At 42.3% G+C, this 21,417-nt stretch overlaps 1 protein-coding gene across 1 annotated transcript in view; it reads right to left on the bottom strand.

Annotated features, from left to right (window-relative positions):
* UBE2B (ubiquitin conjugating enzyme E2 B) overlaps positions 1-21,417 on the bottom strand; it is a 130,519-nt gene that overhangs the window by 64,545 nt on the left and 44,557 nt on the right. The window contains exons 2-4 of the mRNA XM_086931524.1: positions 12,971-13,051; positions 7,801-7,826; positions 945-1,034 (exon numbers count right to left, since the gene is read on the bottom strand). Coding sequence (XP_086787650.1) covers positions 945-1,034; positions 7,801-7,826; positions 12,971-13,051 — 197 coding nt within the window. The remainder of the gene's footprint in view (positions 1-944; positions 1,035-7,800; positions 7,827-12,970; positions 13,052-21,417) is intronic.

Raw genomic sequence — 21,417 nt, 5'->3', positions numbered from 1 at the left:
TATGCAAGTTTCTCTGCTTGATGCATCACTATCAACTCTTGTGAGGCTACAAGTGAGAGTATTGTTGGGAATGGTGCATAAACTAGCATATATAGACCAGCATGCAGGTTACTAATAGCTGACTGGTTGTGGTTTATTATGGATATTTTGATCCTGAAAAAGTGGTCTACACCAGCTGCCTACAGTGAGAGGAGACATTCCCTCGTTGGTCTTTCCTTCATATTTCATATTTTTGACGCTATATGGCCTCCCAGTTTTTAATCATTTGTTTTACAAGACTTACATCCTCTGTAAATCACTTAGCCAGAGTTCGTAGACACACTTTATCGGACAAGGGGAAATAATCTACACAGGATTTACAGCAATCTTCCAAGCCATGTAGCACACACTAACATTGAACTCCTAGGTTTAGCATTATTTACATGTTGCATGAAAGTAAAGGACAGCCATCTGTTCTTTTAGAAAGGCCATCAAATCCCTCACATTGAATAAAGTCATCAACAGCCAGGGAACTTTCCCACTGAATAGGCCTAGAAACAACGGAACTTGAAACTGGAGAGGTCCCTACTTTTTTGTAAGCAGTACGTTTAAGTACATGAAAAATACAATGATAATTCCCAGTCTATATATACTGCTTACCATCGCTTGGAGAGCAGAGTCTCATTATCGCCATCCTTTAGTAAAGCAATAAAAAACACTCTTCCTCTGTGCAAAAAGACTATTCAGTGCGCTTCCTCATCATTCATTTTAGGCTGAATAACAAATGCATTGAAATAATGAATATTACAGTCCGCGCTATATAAGCAACTTGCACATACACAAAATCAAAATGGAGATCTGCAATACTACTGAATCCTTAAACACTACGAATTCCGAAAACGACATTGCACATAGTTGTATGCATGTATTTTGTTCAATGTATGAAAAGGCGCTGATGTGCTTACCATTCGGATGGAACATTTTTGATACAAATCTAACAGTTGGAGGTTTATTTGGATATTCTTCTGAAAATTCTATTACCAGCTTAAATGTACCTGTAAGAAAAGGACAAAGTCTTTACTCTAAAAAAATCACACACATTAAAAATCTCGCACTTTATGGTTACAATAGGAGCAGTTTAAAAAACATCAGTAAGGTCTACTTTGCAAGACAATGATTACAACTTCCAGGCAGTCACCACGGTCCTTACAAATAAGAAAGAAATGGTCAACAATCAAGACCATTAAGCAATATGCTCAATATACTGGCGCGGTGTCTTCCTGAGAGACTGATGGCCATCAACTGCACATCAACAGCTAGCTTGTGCGTGTACATTCACCCTAGAGAATAGAAAGGCACAGTGCCATTCCTAAGCAAGTCAATAATTCATAATACTGTGGATATGAGCACGCATCTCCTTTAGAGTGCTCTAACGTTGGCGGTAGAAAACACAAGGGGTTAGCTGCAAGCGCCACAAGGTTTTTCAGAACACACATTTTTTCAAGGCAGTTATTAGCAGAGCTAGAGGTGTAACCCCACTAATCAGCAAAGCAAACAAAACCAAACACTACTTAAAAACATTACCTTTAATTGGCAGGGTTTTTTTTTAGAGCTTTCGAATTGACAAATAACTTAAGTTACTTACCTACAAGGTGAGGAAACCGTGAGCTCCTCTACCCCACGATTTTGCCATAACTCATAAGTGATATCATGTACATGACTGGCCTTCCAGCCAGAACTGTTCTATACTTGCAAAAACTCTGTTGACTTTCTGAACTGGTCTTTAAAATCAAAGATAGAACGTACTTTTGCCACTGATGACATGAGAATGTCAAAAGTTTGCAAGCTCTAGGTATCAGACTGAAAAAAACCTCCATGATGTCGGTTAGACTAAATCTATGGGTGCTCAGAAAAACCATCATCTGGGGCTACGTATTTGCCCATTTCTCTAGTCTGGTCAACCTCAGGATGGTTTATTTCCAGATCCTCAATGTCGCCCTCCGTGTCCCCCAACAGTTCCTAATTCCACTGGGGAGGCTGCTGGATCAACAAGCAGAAGTCTGTGGCAGTAGAGATAGGACTTTAGGGATCACTGGTGGCACTAAGTTAGATCCGGCTGGAGGCTTCCATGATAACAAGTTTGCATCATATTTTGGAGCAGATCCAAAAATCTGCTTGTTCTATACACGGGTTAAATATCCCACTCCTCTTAATGCTGATAGAATCTATTATAATTAAACAACAGGGGGTGGTGATGGACAGAGTTTCTGAATTAAGCAGAATACTCTCACCCAGTCAAGAGATCAGGGCTTGATCCAACACCGTTTTTTAGCTCACTGCACCATCCCAGCTCAGAACCTGGCTATATGCAAATTAGTCTGTCCCTGACCCAGTGCATCATGGGAACAGGGCAGACCAAACTACCAAGCCAATTCTTTCACTGGGAAGGAAACAAGCTTCCGGGGACCGGTTTCTGGCATTACAGCCTTCTTCGGCCCGGCTTGCTTGAATCCTGATGGTGCAATGAGCAAGGGACTCACGTCTTGCCCCCCGGTAGCTTGTTTCCTTCCCAGTGAAAGAATTGGCTTGGTAGTTTGGTTTGCCCTGTTCCCATGATGCACTGGGCCAGGGACAGACTAATTTGCATATAGCCAGGTTCTGAGCTGGGATGGTGCAGTGAGCTAAAAAACGGTGTTGGATTAAGCCCTGATCTCTTGACTGGGCGAGAGTATTCTGCTTAATTCAGAAACTCTGTCCATCACCACCCCCTGTTTAATTATTTTGTCCACCATAAGCGTGGAAGGGTATACTCAGACGTGAGTCCCTTGCTCATTGCACCATCAGGATTCAAGCAAGCCGGGCCGAAGACGGCTGAAATGCCAGAAACCGGTCCCCGGTAGCTTGTTTCCTTCCCAGCGAAAGAATTGGCTTGGTAGTTTGGTTTGCCCTGTTCCCATGATGCACTGGGCCAGGGACAGACTAATTTGCATATAGCCAGGTTCTGAGCTGGGATGGTGCAGTGAGCTAAAAAACGGTGTTGGATTAAGCCCTGATCTCTTGACTGGGTGAGAGTATTCTGCTTAATTCAGAAACTCTGTCCATCACCACCCCCTGTTGTTTAATTGATAAGATCTATTATAGCATTCCTCCTTAACAACAACAACCGGTTTCCTCATTTATATAGGTACAAAACAAAACCTTATCTATAATCCCGAAAACATGAAGGCAGTTATTTGAACAATCACTGACGATCAGCAGATTGGATTACTGCACCGACTTCCACCTCTCAATGGAGCGTTTTACGGAATAGGTGAGGTTCAAGGTTCAGGGTTCCAGTAGGATACCCACTACACGAGGCAATTTCCTCTCTGTAGACCCTTTTATCTGTAGACCTCGTACGTCCCGCGTGAATGTCTGCTCGTCTTACCGGCTAGCCGGTAAGACGAGCAGACATTCACGAGCAGACATTCATGAGCAGACATTCACGCGGGACGTACGAGGTCTACAGATAAAAGGGTCTACAGAGAGGAAATTGCCTCGTGTAGTGGGTATCCTACTGGAACCCTGAACCTTGAACCTCACCTATTCCGTAAAACGCTCCATTGAGAGGTGGAAGTCGGAACTAATAATAGAATTACCGCGTGCTTTGGACGCAGCGTTTTTAACCTTTTTCCTCCAGTCACTAAGCTGGATGCGTCAACGATACTGAAATATATATAAATGCTTCTTGTCATTGTTTTTAATCAGAAGTCTGAACAGATATAGAAGATCATTCGCTGGACGAATATCTCTACTAAATGATAAGGAGGCTGAACACCCCTTATGATACACTGCTAGACCCTTTGCTTGCTTGAGAAGTATTGGGAAACATTTTGTATACACTGTCCTGATGAAGGCGGCTTTAAATTGATTGTACCGCCGAAACGGGTCGATGCCCAAGGAGCTAATCCGGGATTACAAATTAAGGAAAAATTCAAAATTACTGTTTTGTGTTTGAGTTTAGTCCTTTCTCCCTGTAAACTCCTTTTTTATTGGAATGTTGTTTTTATTGATTATTGTTCCGTCCTGTATTTGTTTCCCAATTTTCAGTTTTTAATTGATGTAATGTATGCTAATAAATTGTTTTAAATACTTTATTTTTTCCAGAGTGTTTTCACATATATTGTAATTTTCACCTATTTGCATTGCTTCCTTGTTATATGTGAGGTATTGGTTAGTCCACTGTATGTTTGTGAGTACTTATGTACTAATGTTAATTCGCCCAAAGGGAATTACTTTCTGACTTGCGTCAATTGTGGAACCCTATCCCTTTGGTTTTGGGGTCCCTCTCTCTTTTATTAGAGTTTCACTGTACTCATGCATTACAATACAGTAGCAGAGCAGTCCTTAGACGTAATTTTTGGAATACCCCTGTTTAAAAGTTTTTTCCAAAGACGCTGCCACTCTATCCTGTCAAAAGCCGATTAAAACTCTATAAACACATACATAGAGCAGTGTTGGAGTTATTTAAAATGCGATGAATAGCATTGACAGGGGCAATATATTGTCCACTTTGGCACTTTCCATACTGAAACCTGCCTGAAACCATGAAAATATGTGGTTTCTTCTACTAAAGCAGCAACATCTTACAATTTATTGTATCAATAGAGAAGTAAGGCAATTAACCTACAATTACAATGAACCATTAAACACTTTTTATGCACCACTAAAAGCACCAAACCTTTTCAGGACTCCGGTAACACCTAATTTAAATAGTAATAATATTGGAGCAGCTGGCTCTGCCCACTATGCAACCGGGGACTGGCCTTAAAAAGGATTCCTGGCAGCCAATCCAGGCCTGCGGCACCATTAAGCCTCAAATGTCTTTTATACTCTTCACATTCTCCAGCAGTCTTTAATTTCGACGAGATTCCTGCTCCTGCATAGAGATCCAACCTAAACTAGAGTCAATTACATGGAAGTTGGCAGCTCCAATTGGTTCTACAAGTGATATAGTCTAAAAGTTCCTTAAAGACAGGATCACTGGCTTCATACCTTTGAACATCCTAGGGTAAGACCTGAAGGGGATAATGAGAAGTCGTCAGGAGGGCATCCCTGTCTCCAGCCCATCTACACAGCCTTCAGCTATATTGCTTACATCTGGTAGGAGAATCCTCTTCTTCCTCACCTACGGCATCAAAAATTCTGATTCGAAGCTGGCAGGTCTGGCCCGCTCCTAGGTGCTTCCTCACCGGTTTATTGACGGAACTCAAGGAAAAGCAGCTTCTCTTATAAAAAGCGATATGCCGCATCTTTCTCTTGGATTTAAATATACCGTCCAGTAGTGAGCAGGACTTCCACAGGGGTCCATGAACCCATGGAGATCTACAGAGACACGCCCAAAACAAAGTACCGGTGGAAGCAGCGCTCTCAGAATTTAGAAAGGGAGAATGTGAGGTATGAATCAACATGTGTAGTTGTTTCTGTTTCATGGCCCTTGGGTCCATTTGGAACCCTTCCCAACAGTAACGGTCACCCGAAATGAGCTAGTCAGCACAGAACCAGATGAATGGGCAACCTGTAACAAGCCCCAGAGTAAGCATTTGGAAGCTTACACCTATTAACCGGGTTACCTGCTCACACCAGCCATTTTCAAGTAGGCGTTGGTTTTTGTAACAACTAGACAGGTCGTGGAGTTGATCAGGAATTATAGTTTATTGTCAAGCAAGTCCAAAGGTGGAATTCAAGTAATATAATAAAAATGCAATGATATTTGGAATCGTATTTGTCTCTCACGACGTTCTCAGTCCTTAGGTTCTCTTATTTTACCCCATAAGAAAAAAAAAAACATTTCCGAGTTTTGACTTATCCATTTTCACCAATGTTTCTTTTAAGTCTCTAGGCTCCTGATTTCTTCGTGCGGGAATCCCTCCAATGATCCATGAATTTCTGACTAGTAAACGTTTACAGTTTTTCAGCCCTCTTTCTGCATAACTGTTGCAAGGTTTGGACTGATGCTGCTGTTTTTTCAACTCTGAAAGTGCACCAAGACCGGCTAACCAGGTCTTGGTGCCAGTGCTCTGACCCTTAAAAGACATAGGTCTAATTGGCTCACCCACAACTGGCTTAAGTTAACAGACTAATACGCAAGTCTGTGTGAGGACTACGAGAGTAGAATGTTCAACCCACAGCCTTCCTCAGTTATATGGCCAACCCTGCAGACAACTCCCTCCTATACCAACACAGGTCACCTTACCGTCCACCAAAGTTGTCAGAACAAGAAGCATGGGTGACCCATTGTCCCTAATGCTATATATCCGGTTCTACTGGACATGCTGTGACTGTTTTGTGAAGAAGACCATTCCATGAGCTGGCATAACATAGGTCATTTGCTTACAGTCCTCCTCCAGTCGAACAGTCCAGTCAAAACTGCTAGGCCAGGACCTCTTCAGAAAGAAACACAAGCAATCTCAGACCCGTTTCGGCTTACTTGGGCCCCGCCAGCAAGTAAACAGGCCGAAACCCATCTGTAGTTGCTGGTTTTCCTGTTCAGAGTAGACCCAGCCTGGAAGTTTGGGCCAGACTGTTGCAGGGAAAGGGGAGACAAGAGATACTGATGAATGCGGTTCCTGTTCTTTAAAGGTAAACAAACTATACATTTTAAAATACATTTAAGAATGTCATCTTAAAACGAAGAAAACAAAACTGGTTTAGAGGGGTAAATTGACACCTTAGAAGAAACGCTACTGCGAGATTATAGAAGATCAGCTTCAGCAGCACTAGCTAGCAGGTATCTCGAAGAAAGTTCTTGATGTTTTAAATGTGCACTAAAGTTAAATGTAGCAGGTGAAATTTAACCCTGAAAGGCAGCTAGCACTGTGTTATTTGGCCTTCTCACACTGTTCAAGCTCTCATTTATTCCTGCTGGAGCGGTCAGTCTTTTCTACAGGGAGCTCACACTTTAGCTCTCATTTTATGTTTTCCAACACCCCATTACATCTTTTCATCACAGCATACTCCGTGGCTCACTTTCAAATGAACCAAGTTACATATTTTAATATTTTAAGTGTAGGCAATGATCAACACATGAATAAATAAAACAAGAACTTTCCTGCAAATGTAGGTATATCCAGCTTCTGCCATTACCGGTATTAATGCTGTTGGTATTTATTTTTTTAAACCAAAAGCTGTATGAATTGAATGAGATCGCTATTCAATAGAGTGAGAGTAGCTGGGATCTACATCTATGACAGTAACGCTGGACTTTAACAGATGTGTCACGTTAGGTAAACCATCAGGCCAAAAACAATGGGACTACTTCGGTTCCACCCAAATGAGTAAAATTCAGTAAAAGAAGCGGTGACAAAAACAAAGGTCCTAGTAATTAAATCATGACATTGCCGGTCCATTATCTACTCAGTCCTATAAAACTAGTCATTGCAGCAGGCACTTTTAGCAGGATCAGTTCGTGAACTTTAAAGTCACAATAAAACCTCCCTTTAAGTTTCATGAGCAACACAGTGTTATTTGACAAACACAGCCCTTACCTTCTTAGTAAGCAGATGCATGGAACACTGAAGGCATTAGGCCACATCGCTTCCCAGTTAGAAGGCAGGCTAAATATAAACACCCTAAATACGGCCATAGCATGGTGCGACCAAACACTGCAGAGGCCGTCGTTGATGTTTTCTACACAATTCCACAAGCATTATTCAGAACCAACAAAAGCCCATTACATGAGACCACAGTACAGCTTCGTGGTATTGCTTTGTATTTTTCATATTTGTTATTCAACAGCACAGTCTCCTGCACACACGTACATTTCAATGAAAAATGACTTACCATCTTCAAACGGTGTTCCTTCTGGCCTAGAGAAACGTACAAATTTACATTAGAAAACAAATCATTAACTAAAATGAGAAGCATAAACTTTAAAATGAACAACGACAAGAAGCCATTTCTACTTGGATTTTTCGCCTTACTGAGCGAACTGGCACGTAAAATAATGTAGGCAAATTTTAGACATTCAAATCAAGACTGGTAACGCATTTTTTAAGATCACGAGTTGACAAAATAGTAACCCCACTGTTATTCACTCCTAACATATGTAAACCTTAAACAGATAGCGAGAGACTATGGAAGTTGTATTCGGAAGCTGGCCAACAATGAATATATATGGATCACGATATCTCCCTCCCAACTTATTTTTTTATGATGCACACAAATCACAGGTCCGCCTAAAGACAAAACACAGTACGTTTCAATACGACACTATACAGAGTAACAAACGTGTCAAGGATTTGAACAGCCTTCACTGCAGTACAACGCACAGTAGTACACTATTTTATTCAATTTCGTCCCTGGGTCCACCGAGAACAGAGGTTGGACGGCAGTTCTCATCTTTTAGTGGTCAGTGGCCCTCTCAGCAAATCGCTCATATCGGAAAAGGAAGCTGAAAAAGCCCATTATACTTAAGAAGTACTGGCAAAGCCAATAAGCCAAACGTTCGTTTATTTTTGATTTACTGAATGCACTTGTTGATTTATTAGGGTTCTTGTCTGTGGCTGTATAGAGAAGCGAGTGGGTGAATAAGCAAATGGATGAATGACAGTGCATAGAAGAGTGGTTAACAGTCGAAAGGAACAAAGAGGAGAAGGGAACTCGAGGTGCGAAGCACAGAACCAGTGAGTTGCACAATGCAAGGAAGGACCGTCAATGCCATTCGTTTTGGCTTGTATATGGTCAAAAGATGGTCTCAAGAGTCAGTAGGTCTAAGGTGCCGTATTACATGGGCATCCAGAGGGCAAGCTCCCCTCGTCTTTAACAGGTACAGCATGGGGCTCAGTAGCGCAATGTTCCCTCCCTCTCACACTGCTGATGACCATCCTTTGCCTGTCTAAGTCCCAACCATTACTGACTGGTATGCAGTTTCAAATGGGGCTGCAAGAGAATTGCAGGGGCAAAGGAGAGCAGCACAATATCAAGTGTGCTGTGCAGCGTGACTTGTCAGGGGTTAGAGCAGTGCTGGGACGAGACGCAGGTGTGGGGAAGAGACACAGGGCACTGCAAAAGGGGGGGGGGGGCGAGGGGGGGGGGGGTGAGTGGTGCAGGGCCCAAGAGATAATGCGGGGGGAGGGGGATTCTGCTGCTAAGGATGGTGTAGGTATTAGCAGTGCAATGCTCCCTTCCTCACAGAACCAACAATAGCAGTGCCGACTTCAGCAGAAGATCCGCCAGAACAGGGAAGCTCTTGTATCTTCCGAGGCAGCAGATTTCATGATAAGGACCTAGTTTTCACCCTAGCAAGGTTCATCCCACGTAAGGGTGCAACTCAGTGAATGTGCTGTGAGCAGGAAGGCATGCCTGGCTGGCCAGCAGGCGTACGTACATGTGAGGCTGGAAATGTGCTATACAGGACAAAGATCAGATTCTGCCGTCTCTGACGTAATGTGCATGGAAACCCCCCCTCAACACAAGTGCATCGACCCCAAGAGGTCTTCCCTCCCAGGTAATTTCTAAAATTGAAAGATTATTTAACAGATAGACTTTTCCTAAACTCTCCATTGAAGAGTAAATCCTATTCTCAAATGCTTATGGTTTAGCATGGGGCAGTAGAAATATATTTGAAATATAACCTTGTACTTTTCTCATCTTAGGGATTTTTTTTTTTCAATTAACACTCAACCCCTAATTTGTAATAAAAAATGAAATATATACATTTTCAATTTTGGCATTTTTCCCTACCTTTGACTTAAGAAAATAATGTATTAGTGCTGCATATCAAGGGTAGGATAGTATAATCCACAATGAAAGACATACATGATCTATGAAGCCCTTGTATCAAGGTTCATAACAGATATAAGGGCATTTAAGTATGGTTGAGCAAATAATGGCAATTGATTTTTTATTTTACACTAAAGCCAAGGCTGTGATATGAATAATAAATTAACAAGAGAAAAAATGATTGTTATTAGTTAGCCCATCAAAGCAATGTGGTTCCTGTGAAGCTATGGAATGGATTATTATACAAGTATTAGAACTTAGAAAGAGCACACACCTGGAACTTATAAATTCCATATCTCTATGGCTCAGGGGAGGAGCCACAATCCTTACACTGGACAACAGTTCTCTGTAAACACATTGGCAGGTAGATCACAGAGACACATTAAAAAAGTGTGATATCTACATTAGCAAGAAAGAATTGTAGAACATAATAAAACTACGTTACCAATACTGCATTTTTAAGGGTGGGCAAAGTGTTGGGGAAGGCCTCTGGGGAAGACCACATGATCATTCGTTTGTCATCAAATGTAAAGCGGATTCTGTGCATAAAAACACTCGACTTCGGAAGAGTCAAACCTGAAGCAGAATTTAAGATCCACAATGTGAAATAAGCTTCCTAGGCAGTTTTAGATTAAAAAAAATAAAGCGCCTCATATCTTGGCGGGTCACAACATTATGGTCATTGACAGTGTGTAATTTAGATTTGATTTTAGGTTCTCTTAGTATGACCTATATAATGGTATTGAACTAGTGCAGGTTCAGTGATCACACATATTTTGGACAATTATGCGAAATGGTTTTATAAGCAAACAGATAATACTCTTAACTTAGCATGATGCGTTTTAATAATAAGGCTAACTAAACAAACGTTCTTCCCATAAAGAATACATTCCGCAATTCGATTTCTCTTTTGCCATTATACTATTTCATCTTAATCAGACGTAGTGTCAGACCCTGTCAAGAGGTAACTAGGAGCTCTGGGGGCCTTAACTGTACGGGCTGACGTCATTTGCTTCACATGTTCTGGGGGCCGTCCTACTATTGCTCTTCAAATTGGACCAATTACAACCCGTTTTGCACTTGACTCTCGGCGTTAGAGATGACGGGCAGTCATTCAATTTTCTAGGAAGGAGTATGGGGGTGGTTGATCTCAACACTTACAATTGTTTTTGTCACAGGGGCACAATTAAGTTCTGGTCGCAGGTCAAGCCATGTTTCCTGCCTGGAATCGCTAATCAGATTCCGCTGCCCACATACTGTTGTTTGCCAGCCTGCTCTTCTAGGAGACTCCACCTGCAGGGGAGCCTCACTGCACCTGGCTCTTCCTGGAAAGTCACTACTCTTGCAGGATTGGTAGGATCCCTTGCTCCCTTAGCAGACTGGTTAGCTTATGGCTTATAGGCACTTCATGTCAGATGAACAGAATCTGCCAGCAACGGGGAGACTTAGGTGATGTCCCCTCACTTGTGGGAAGTTGGCTGTCAAGACAGACACCATTTATGGTTGCATAGGAATTCTGATTTTTTTTTGCCGAGTATTCCCTTCCTTGGTCATAGAGAACTTCCAAATGGAGCACATGGGTCATTGGATCAAAGCAGACAGATGGAGGCACTGTCTCTACTTTCACAACCAGTTTGGGGTGGCTCTCTTGTTATGTGCCTTTCCAAACCACTCTGCAAACACAGCCTTTGTGTAGAGGGATGCCCCTCATAGCAACGTAGCCTTCAGCCCGGAGTACCCATCACAGAGGCACACAGAGATGTGAGCTTGCTGCACATGACTGCAATCAGCCACACTGGAGAGTGATCAGGGAAAACATAAAAGAATGACCTCAGTTCAGGAATCGAGTCTCCTTGAACAACAGAGACTGTAGCCCAACCCTTCACCTGCACTATGTACCAAATGGCAGAGCTACAGGAACAATAATCAAGAGCTCCTCTCAGCAAAAGGTGTATTAGAATTTGTAAAGGGTTTTGTCTTCTCTGCTCTCACTTCGGGATCTGGGGCGCCTCCATGCATGTTCAAGAATGTCAGCAATACAATTCAATTGTTTGGGGGGGGGGGGAAACTTACCTCCATCGTATGCTAAGCCAGGGGCATACCAAAATGGATCCCAATGGATTCCATTACTCTGGCTCACTCATACACACACTGCATATACCGCACAAGCCACATACACAAACAGCCACAACATACCCTTGGTAGGTTTGCTTTAGGATCTGGGTTAGGGCATAGAAATACAGCTCCACACAAGGGGGTCAGCAGGCCTTCACTCCAGTTACACAGATAAAAAGGTCTGGTCATAACTATGGATTAATAAAACAGTACACTGTCAACACCGGTCTATGTAACAACCCACAGAGAGTCACCAAATTCCTGGGCAATGAGGTGCATGCTTTGTGTGCCCCACCACATCCCAGGACAGGACAGGTCCAGAACCTCAATCATGTTAAGGGAACGGCCACAGCATCTGCACACGCTCTAGATAGTGTGATGTTAATGGCAAAAATCAAAAGTCATGATAGGAGTCACATGCAGCCCCAAGACCTCAGAACAGGAGAGCACAACTGTACACCAATTCCTGCACAACTGTACACCAATTCCTGTCCCAACAGAGAGAGAGTGAGGTGTTTGTTATGAACCCTAGAATCATATGCAAGCTTTATTTAAAGGACGCCAGATAGTCATTTACCTTCCCTGGCTATATATAATATTTGCTGTAACTCCTCAATATGTTTTATCTATTATCAATATGTTTTATCTATTATCAATATGTTTTATCTATCCAAGTTTAAATATTAACTGCATTTATTTATGTAGCAATAAGCGAGAAAGGTCTGTATATGAATTTTCATATTTACTCAATGGTCTAGCGAAACCTTTGGAAATATTATTATTATGATGTGTAAATTATTATATATATTTTATTGTTTTTTAAACCAAAATAAAGATTACATTAATTGAATATTCAAGGATTGGAGACTGCTTAGGGTGTTTAAAGAAGGGTTTGTTCAAAATTCTTAGGTTAATGATCTTATTCTTGTACATCAAGTATGCAAAATTCTCAGTACCACAATTCATACAATTGGAAGGAGAAGCAAAACGTTCTTATTTAGGATTATTTGTCAAACAGTAGGCTGCTAGTATACGTCATTATCTACCTAATATCGGACGATCACTAAAAAAACTAAAATATGACATCTTAAGAGAAGATTTGCCACCTACTTACCCAAAAATAACTGCATTCCATAACATTATATTGTTTTCTGAGGGTGCACCACTAACACCGACAGGTGGATCCTCTTGCAACCTAAAAATTAAAAAAATATCTATTAACTGCATTAAAACAGTAGAAAGTTAAATTAGGGCTTTACACACAAACTGCAGTAGTTTAAAATCAAGAACGCTCAGACTCAAAGATATGACAGAAGACAGGTTGGCTCTAAAAACACGCATTGCCGCTATGAGTGGAGCAGTGCAGGGTATTGTTTCAGAGTGGAGTGAAGTTGTGTAGTGTGAAGCTTGAAGTGGTGCAGGGAAGAGTAGACTAGTATAGAGTAGTGCAAAAAACACAGTTGATGGACAGAATGCAGAACAATGTCTTACATCCACCCCAGTACAAAGATCTGGGCCTAAATCCATCGTTTTTTTGCACTCCACACCACCCTAGGTCAGACACTGGCTATATGCAAATCAGCCTGGACCCTGTGCCTCATGTAAACAGTCCAGCCCGAACTACCAAGCCATGTCTTTCCTAGACCGGAATCAAGCATCCAAGGACCGGTTTCTGGCTATCAGCCTTCTTCAGCCTGGATAGCTTGACTCCAGTGATGTGGAAAGTCCCTTGCTCACTTTGCCACTGGATTCAAGCAAGCCGGGCTGAAGACGGCTGGAATGCCAGAAACCGGTCCTCAGTATCTTGTTTCCGGTCCAGGGAAGACATGGCTTGGCAGTTCGGGCTGGACTGTTCCCATGAGGCACAGGGTCGGACTGATTTGCATATAGCTATGTCTGAACTGGGGTGGCAGAGTGGGCTAAAGAACGGTGATGGATTTAACCCAGATCTTTTGACTGGGTGTGAGTGTTTGATTGATTCAGATGCTCCGTCCATCACCACCCCCTTTTGTACCGTAGTATAGAGTAGTGGCATAGAGTGCAGTGTGGGGCCGTGGCGTGGTGTAGAGTGGAGTAAAGTGAAGAGGCATAGAGTGCAGTGGCTTAGAGTATATGGTTTCAGAGTAGAGTGCAGTGGTGTAGGTAGTGCAGGGTTGAGTGGAGTGGCGTGGTACAGAGTAGTGACAGAGTGCAGTGGCGCAGAATGGCCTAAACTGGAGAAGGTTGTCGTGGTGAAGAGTGTAGTGGTGCTTAGTAGAGGTGGGTAAAGTGCACTGGCATAGAGTAGAGTGGTGCAGAGTAGAATAGAGAGACTCAGAGTGAAGTAGTGTGCATTGGCTTAGAGTGCATTAGAGTGGCATAGAGTAGTGCAGAGTAGAGAGCAAGGGCAAAGATTAAAGTGGTGCAGAGTAGAGTGGCATAGAGTTTAGTGTCCAAGAGTGCAGTGTTGCAGAATGAGTATTGTAGTGTAGAGTGGTGTAGAGTGCTTAGTTGTGGATTGTTGTTGCTTAGAGTGATGAACAGTAAAGCAACAACGCAGAATATAGTGGCGTACAGTGCAGTGGTGCAGAGTAGACTGACAGAGTGTAGTGGTGTGGAGTGTTTTGAGTAAAGTGGAGAGGCGTAGAACAGAGTGGCGTAGTGTGGAGTGGCACAGACTGCAGTGGCATAGAACAGATGGTTTCAAAGTAGAGTGAAGTGGCGTAGAGTGCAGTTGTATAAGGTGTTGTACAGTGTAGTACAGATCAGAGTGAATTGGCATAAAGTACAATGGCGTAGAGTCGAACAATACAGAGTAGAGTGGCGTAGAGTTCCGTGGTGGAGAAAGCTGTGTTGCAGAGTAGAGAGACGTAGAGTTAAGTGGAACAGAGTGGAGTGGTGCAAAGTAGAGTGCAGTGGCATAGATGGCAGTGGCACAGAGTGCAGTAGAGTGGCATAGAGTTGAGTGGTGCAGAGTAGAGTCCACTGGCATAAAGTGCAGTCATGCAGAGTAGAGTGTCAGAGTGTAGTGGCACAGAGAGCAGTGGCACAGAGTGCATTGGTGCAGAGTGCATTGGTGCAGAAAGCAGTGAGAGTACAGTGGTGCAAAATAAAATAGAGCGGTATGGAGTACAGTCACAGAGCGCAATGGTGTAGATGTAGCCTGCAGTGCCGTAGAGTGGAGTAGCATAAAGTACAATGTTGTAGGGTATAGTGGCATAAAGTACAGTGGTGGAAAGTAATTGGCGTAGGTGCAGTGGCGTAGGGTGCATTGGTTTTCAGTAAAGAGGTGTCATCAATTTGCGTTCAGTGCAGTGGTTTAGAATAGAGGTAGAGTGGTACAGCGCAGCGTGCAGTGGAATAGAGTAGATTGTTTCAGAGTAGAGTTGTGCAGGATAGAGTGGAGTGGAATAAAATAGTGGAGTAGACTTAGGTGGAGCAGAGTGAAGTGGCACAAAGAGGAGCGGCGCAAAGCGCACTGGCACCGAGTAGAGTGGTGCAAAGTAGACTAAAGAGGCATAGAGTGAAGTGGCGTAGAGTGCAGTGTTGCACAATAGATTAGAGTGGTGTACAGTGCACTGAGGTAGAGTGGAGCAAAGTATAATGCAGAGGGATAGAGTAAAGTGGCAGAGTAGAATGGCATAGAGTTCAGGGGCAGAGACTGCAGTGATGCAGAGTAGTGTGGCAGAGTGGCGCCGAGTGCACTGGTGTAGAGTGATCCAGAGTAAAGTGACGGAGAGTGGTATGGTGCAGTAGTGCCGTACAGTGCACTGGTGCAGAGTAGTTTGGCATAGAGTACAGTGGCATCGAGTGTATTGGTTTTGAGTAAAGTGGTGTAGTGCGCATTAGTGTCGAGTGTAGTGGCTAGAATGCTGTGGAGTAAAATACAGTGGCATAGAGTGGAGTGGCACGGAGTGGAATAAGAGTGGCGTAGACTGCAATGGCAGAGTAGATTGTTTCAGAGTAGAGTGCAGTGGTGTACAGGGCAGTCGTGCAGAGTAGATTAGAGTGGCTTAGAGTGGATTGGCATAGTGTACAGTGGAGTAAAGTGGAGCAATGCAGAGAAGAGTGGCATAAAATAAGTGGCATAAAATAAGAGTGGCATAAAATAAGAGTGGCATGGAGTGCTGTGTTGCACAGTATACTGTCAAGCACTAGTGCAGTGGTGTATTGTTGAGTGGCATGGAGTGCATTGGCATAGAGTGCAGGGGAGCCAAGGAGATTGGCGTAGAGAGCAGTGGCGTAGAGTACAGTGATACCGAGTAGAATAGGATGGCGTAGAGTGCATTGGTTTTCAGTAAAATGGTGTTGAATGCATTGGCATAGAGTGCAAAGGCATAGAGTGGTGCAGAGTGGAGTGGCGCCTGAGTGCAGTGGCATAGAGTAGACTTTCGGAGTAGAGTGCAGAGTAAATTAGAGTGGTCTAATGGGGATTGGTATAGCGTAGGGGGGTCGTGGAGTGGTGTAGATTGCAGTGGTGCATTGTAGAGCAGTGTGGGTAGAGTGGAGTGGAATGGTGTAGAGAAGAGCTAAGTGGAGTGGTTCAGATAAGACTGCAGCGACAGTGTGGTGTGGCATATTTGGAAGTAGTGCAGAATAGAGTGCAGTGGCATGGAGTGGTGCAGATTAGAGTGGGGTAACGCGGAGTATGCATGGTACGGTAGCTTACTGCTGCTACAGACAACACATCTTCAATTACAATTGCAATTGAACAATCTTTAATTACATTTGCACCCATATACAGTTTTGCTGATAAAAGTATGCAGCGCATACACATGTCGTCACCCAATGTTTTTATCTGGACACCAGCACAGTTCAATTACAGACATTTAAATTTGGTTGTGTGCTAGGGAGAACCCACTGTAGTTTGGTAAATTACACTACACGGATTCTGGCGATGAGCACAATGGCATACAACCTTTGAGCCATGTTTACAACCACAGTGTGAAAGTAAAACCCTCTTTAAGTGGGTCACCTTCACATTCAACATTATGTAACAATCTGCACGGTCTCGCGATCTACACCAAGTTATGCAAATAATCATCCACATCTCGTATATTTTCTCTAAACAAAAAATTTGTCTTTAACACAGTCTAACAACTATGAGCATGATGCCCTGGAACATCACTGTAAATTAAATCATTATTTATGCTGATCACTGCAAAGGAATTCAGCAGTGGAACTGTAAGTAACTTTGGAACTTTTAATATAGGCTTAGATCCCGATGTAGCAGGCTCTACCGGCCACTAAAAATCCGCTCCAGCGCTAAATGCCTGAGCCGAAGGCAAGGACCATTAACAAGGGAGCAGGCCATTAATGGCAGGTAGAGCCCGCAACAGATGGCTCTAAGGCTATCAGAACATTCCGCCCCTAGAGGGCAGAATGTTCTAATTAGTAGTACAAAGGCCTAACGGAACTAGAGTGGGTTGAAATTCCCTCAGGAACCATGAGACCTTTGTTCACAGCAACAGCTGTGAACAAATATTGGAATTTTGATGCTGCAAGCTTCTACTAGCCATTAGAAGCCCGGAGCACTCCATTGTCTTCAATGGAGCGCTTAACATTACAATGTTTTAATTATGGTTTACCTACGGAACGTTTTTAATGTAAGACACTTAATCTCAACATACATTTCCCTCCTAGAATCTGGATACAACTTCAACTTGCAAAAACCTAGACTAATGTGGCTGTGCTCAGAGTTGGGCAGGGACGTCTAGCTTGGTTAAGAGTGGTATTTGTAGGAGAGCCACAGACTATGTACCAGTTGCATTTATATACTCTATAAATGAATCAGTAATTCATCTGAGAAATGCCTTTGAGCATAAGAAAAATGAGCATGAACCTGATATCGTAGTAGGTGTGATTACTCAGGTTTTCAATAAAATGAATAAATAACAACCTTTTAGGACTAGAGTATGGCATTTGTGGGAAGAGAGATGGGCAGCAGAGGCAACCCTAATTACAGTTAGACTGGTTAGTTTGTATGAAACATTTAACAACTATGCCCTCGGACACATCCACACCAAACTCTCCTCCCAAAAAAACTTGAAAGTTTGGAGCATATTGGTCATAGGAGACAAACAGGGGCAGGTTAGGAGGGGGAGGGGTCTCAAAATTTAGATGTGCCCAAACCACTACATGTCCATTTTGGGGGAAATGCTGGTGCAATACAAAGCTAAACATAATCTCAACAAATATTTACAGAGATACAGACCACTTCCTTCCCTTCTGTATGCTTTTCCTGATCTGGTGGAATTCACTCTTGTTGCTGTAAAATTTTAATATAGGAATATTGATCTAGCTTGCAGATGTCCAAATGTCAACTTGGGAAGGAAACGAAACATTCACTGTGTCTATTTTCTGAGGTTTTTGGGCCTTGTTATGGGAAACCACCTTTTGTGGGCCTAGCGGAGGTGGTGGTGGGGTATCTCCAGAGAGATGGAAAATAACATTTCCCCTTGGAAAACTTTAGACACAGAAGTTGAAATTGCAGAAAGCACAATCCCTTACTACTTTGGTTGCAACTGGAGCATTACAATGGATCAGTTAAATAGGACTCTGAATAGATACCCACAACAAAAGAGGCTATAAACAAATCTAAAACTCCCTTCACCGCTTTATGCCTTTCACTCAGCCTAATACAATTAATTTAGTTGCAGAGATGTCACCTTAACTTCCAAAGAAGTACATAAGCAAATAATGAAAACATTAATTGCCTATCTCCACATCTTTCTTCATGGTATAATGTTTTAACATTATTGCAGGACTTTACTTTGGACTCCATAATTAGGCACGGTTCTATATGCTACAAAATTCCCATTAGGAGGTACCCGACACATACTTTCAAAAGGTATAAATGGAACTCTGAGTGTTACAGAAAACAGGATGCCTATTGCACACAACAAAAGAGTAATTCCTTCTCTATTTCCTAAGTCCGTGTCTCAATGGTCACCTTATCACCCAAATAAACAATTATAGCTGTCAAGAGAAAACACAAAATCTTTATCGGAACCCGGTCCATCCCACTTTGAAACCGACTCGCTTCATTTGGTCTAGAGCCTAGCCGGGTTGGAATTATCACCGGCCAAGCGACCTTTTTTCTCTCGACTGAATTGTACAGCCCTGAGGAGTCACACTATGATGTGACGAAACACGTGTCGGCTGGCTGCAAAAGATATTAAAGAAGATGATCTTTACAAATTGCGTTATAGATTTTGCTTACAAGGCATACTTTAAGGGTGACTTATGAATATATAAACAAAGGCTCTTCCAATATGGCAAAGGAATTTTCTCTGACGTGTCACTGTAGCATATTTAAATCACAGCCTAGTCGCAGCACAAGGATGCCGCTTGCAGAAATATATTATTATTGCATATGCACTGCAGCCCACGTGAAATTTAACATTCCATGATATGGGTGCACTTAAGGAACCTTTTACAATGAACTTATAGGGAAATTAAATAGGACAAATATGGACTTCCAATGTATAGCACATAATTTAGAGGAGAAGCAAAGACCCTTTACTACGGTTAGGTAGTGCACAGAGTCATAGAGCCAGCAAAAATAGGGTCCAGAAAGGCAAATATCTATGGGGACCATGCAGAAAAGGCAATTTTTTTTGCAAAACCATAAACAACTGACTGGCATGTAACACACACCTATGGGTGGGGCTTTATAAGAAAAACAATCAGTGCAGCTCGGGGAATTTAAAAGGTGGGGCCAAATAGGCATTTTAACAATGGGAGAGGTTTGGAAACAAAATGGCACAAAAACATTCAAAGACTCTAAACAGAGTTAGACCTTAATTCTGACATCTTTCAGTCTGTCAGATTGAGACATGCTCTGGAAGTGCATGTATTCTGAAAGTGCATGTAACCTATGAGTCAGAGTATGTATAAAACTTTGATCAATAAAACACTGCAAATTTACATTCTAGGATAGCTTCTCAAACTTTTTAGAAGCACAACCTTTCACGAACCCCCTATCTTCAATCAACAATAGACAGGCAATTTTTAGGTCAAGCCTGGCCAGCCCATGCGCTGCTCTGTGAGCCATGCTGTATTTAGTATGGAATAGAAGCTCTACCCATATTTGTCATTGGCTTGGGTCATTGTCCTTTGTAAATGCTGGCTTCTGATTCGTTAATAGGCCTGTTAGTCCCTCCTCAGTACCGCCTGGTCTTCATTCGTAAGATCCCATGAGGACTGGCCCTTTTACTTTGGTTGTTAGACAGCGAGTCTTTTTTAGTTTGTAAGCACTATTTTAAGTAGTTTCTCCTACTGCAGGCACGACATGCTTTTCTGCAACAATCCAGCACACCATACGTGCTTTCATTATTAGCCCGGGACAATGGCGGCCGCTTCTTTGCATGAGCCTTGCATTTACAAGAGTTTGAGCTACTGGCATTGTACAGGACAATGACATTAATATATGTGTTCATTATCAAAACATACAAATAAAAGGCATTGTCATTTACAATGCCAATAACTTAAACTCTCGCAAATGCAAGACCTTTTGCTTTGCAAATGCTTGATCTTTAATGTAACTGAAGCATCATGGAATAGCGCAATGTCACTTACAGACACATTTTCCACTGAAATGGCCACTAAATTTGCACTGATAAAACTGTATTGCACACAAATGATAAGGAGTCAGGTTTCATTGACTTTTTATAATGTGTGCATACCAAGTAAATTGGCTTGAATTTTTTTGATCCTATTATGGAATCTTTGTCTCCATCACACTTCAGAACCACAAAAAATGTGCTTCATTTTTGCTTTCCCAACAGCTGAATATGTACAGTTCATTTACGGGTATTTACATTTGGTTGTGTTACAAACAAATGAATTCCTTTCACAGTCGTGTATCAGCAAGACTATCACATAATTCCCTTTTTTCTCTGACTGCAAAGCGAGAGGAATTTGCAAACACCAGTTCACTGGCTAGAAAACATAAGCGGCTATTTGTCAGAAGACATAGCCTGACATTAGACCTCTGTGTTTGAAGCGAAGCACATCTGACAAGATAAATACATAACTTACAGGCATCTTTATTTATTGCTTGGACTTTTGTGACCCACCAACAACTGGCTCAAGACCCACAGTTCGGGAAACACTGATCTAAGCTGAATGCAGTGAAAGGAGGACCTGGGGACTAAAGAGGACTAGGAGCGGTAAGAGGCAATCCAAACCCCTAGAGTTGCGATGATGTTGGCTTTTCACTGGGGAAAAAGCGCCACAAGAAATAGCCAAGAATCTATTTAACATGGGTTCAAGTGAGATTCGAAAGAGTCCGAGAGGCTGCAGAGCAGTAGGATCCTTTTACCACACGAGTTGGGCTTGCATGCAATTGGAGCAATTCTGAACAGACGCTAGTGATAATATTGCACGAGTAGCACAAATCGCCCTAGGCATAAACCCCAAACTTTCTATACTATGGGCGAAAGATGCTCCTCAGAAACACTATTATATTCGGGGAGACTAAAAAAACTGAACAAAAATTATAAGCTTAGAAACAAAATACGTTTATAAAAGTATATTTTAAAAAGACACAAACTTCCTTTATGAAGCAATTACTCTTTC

This window comes from Lissotriton vulgaris, chromosome 7 (assembly GCF_964263255.1).
Source record: "Lissotriton vulgaris chromosome 7, aLisVul1.2, whole genome shotgun sequence".
In the NCBI taxonomy this organism is placed as follows: domain Eukaryota; kingdom Metazoa; phylum Chordata; class Amphibia; order Caudata; family Salamandridae; genus Lissotriton; species Lissotriton vulgaris.
Note: the sequence above shows the minus strand (reverse complement) of the source record. Positions and strands in the feature narration are given on the sequence as shown.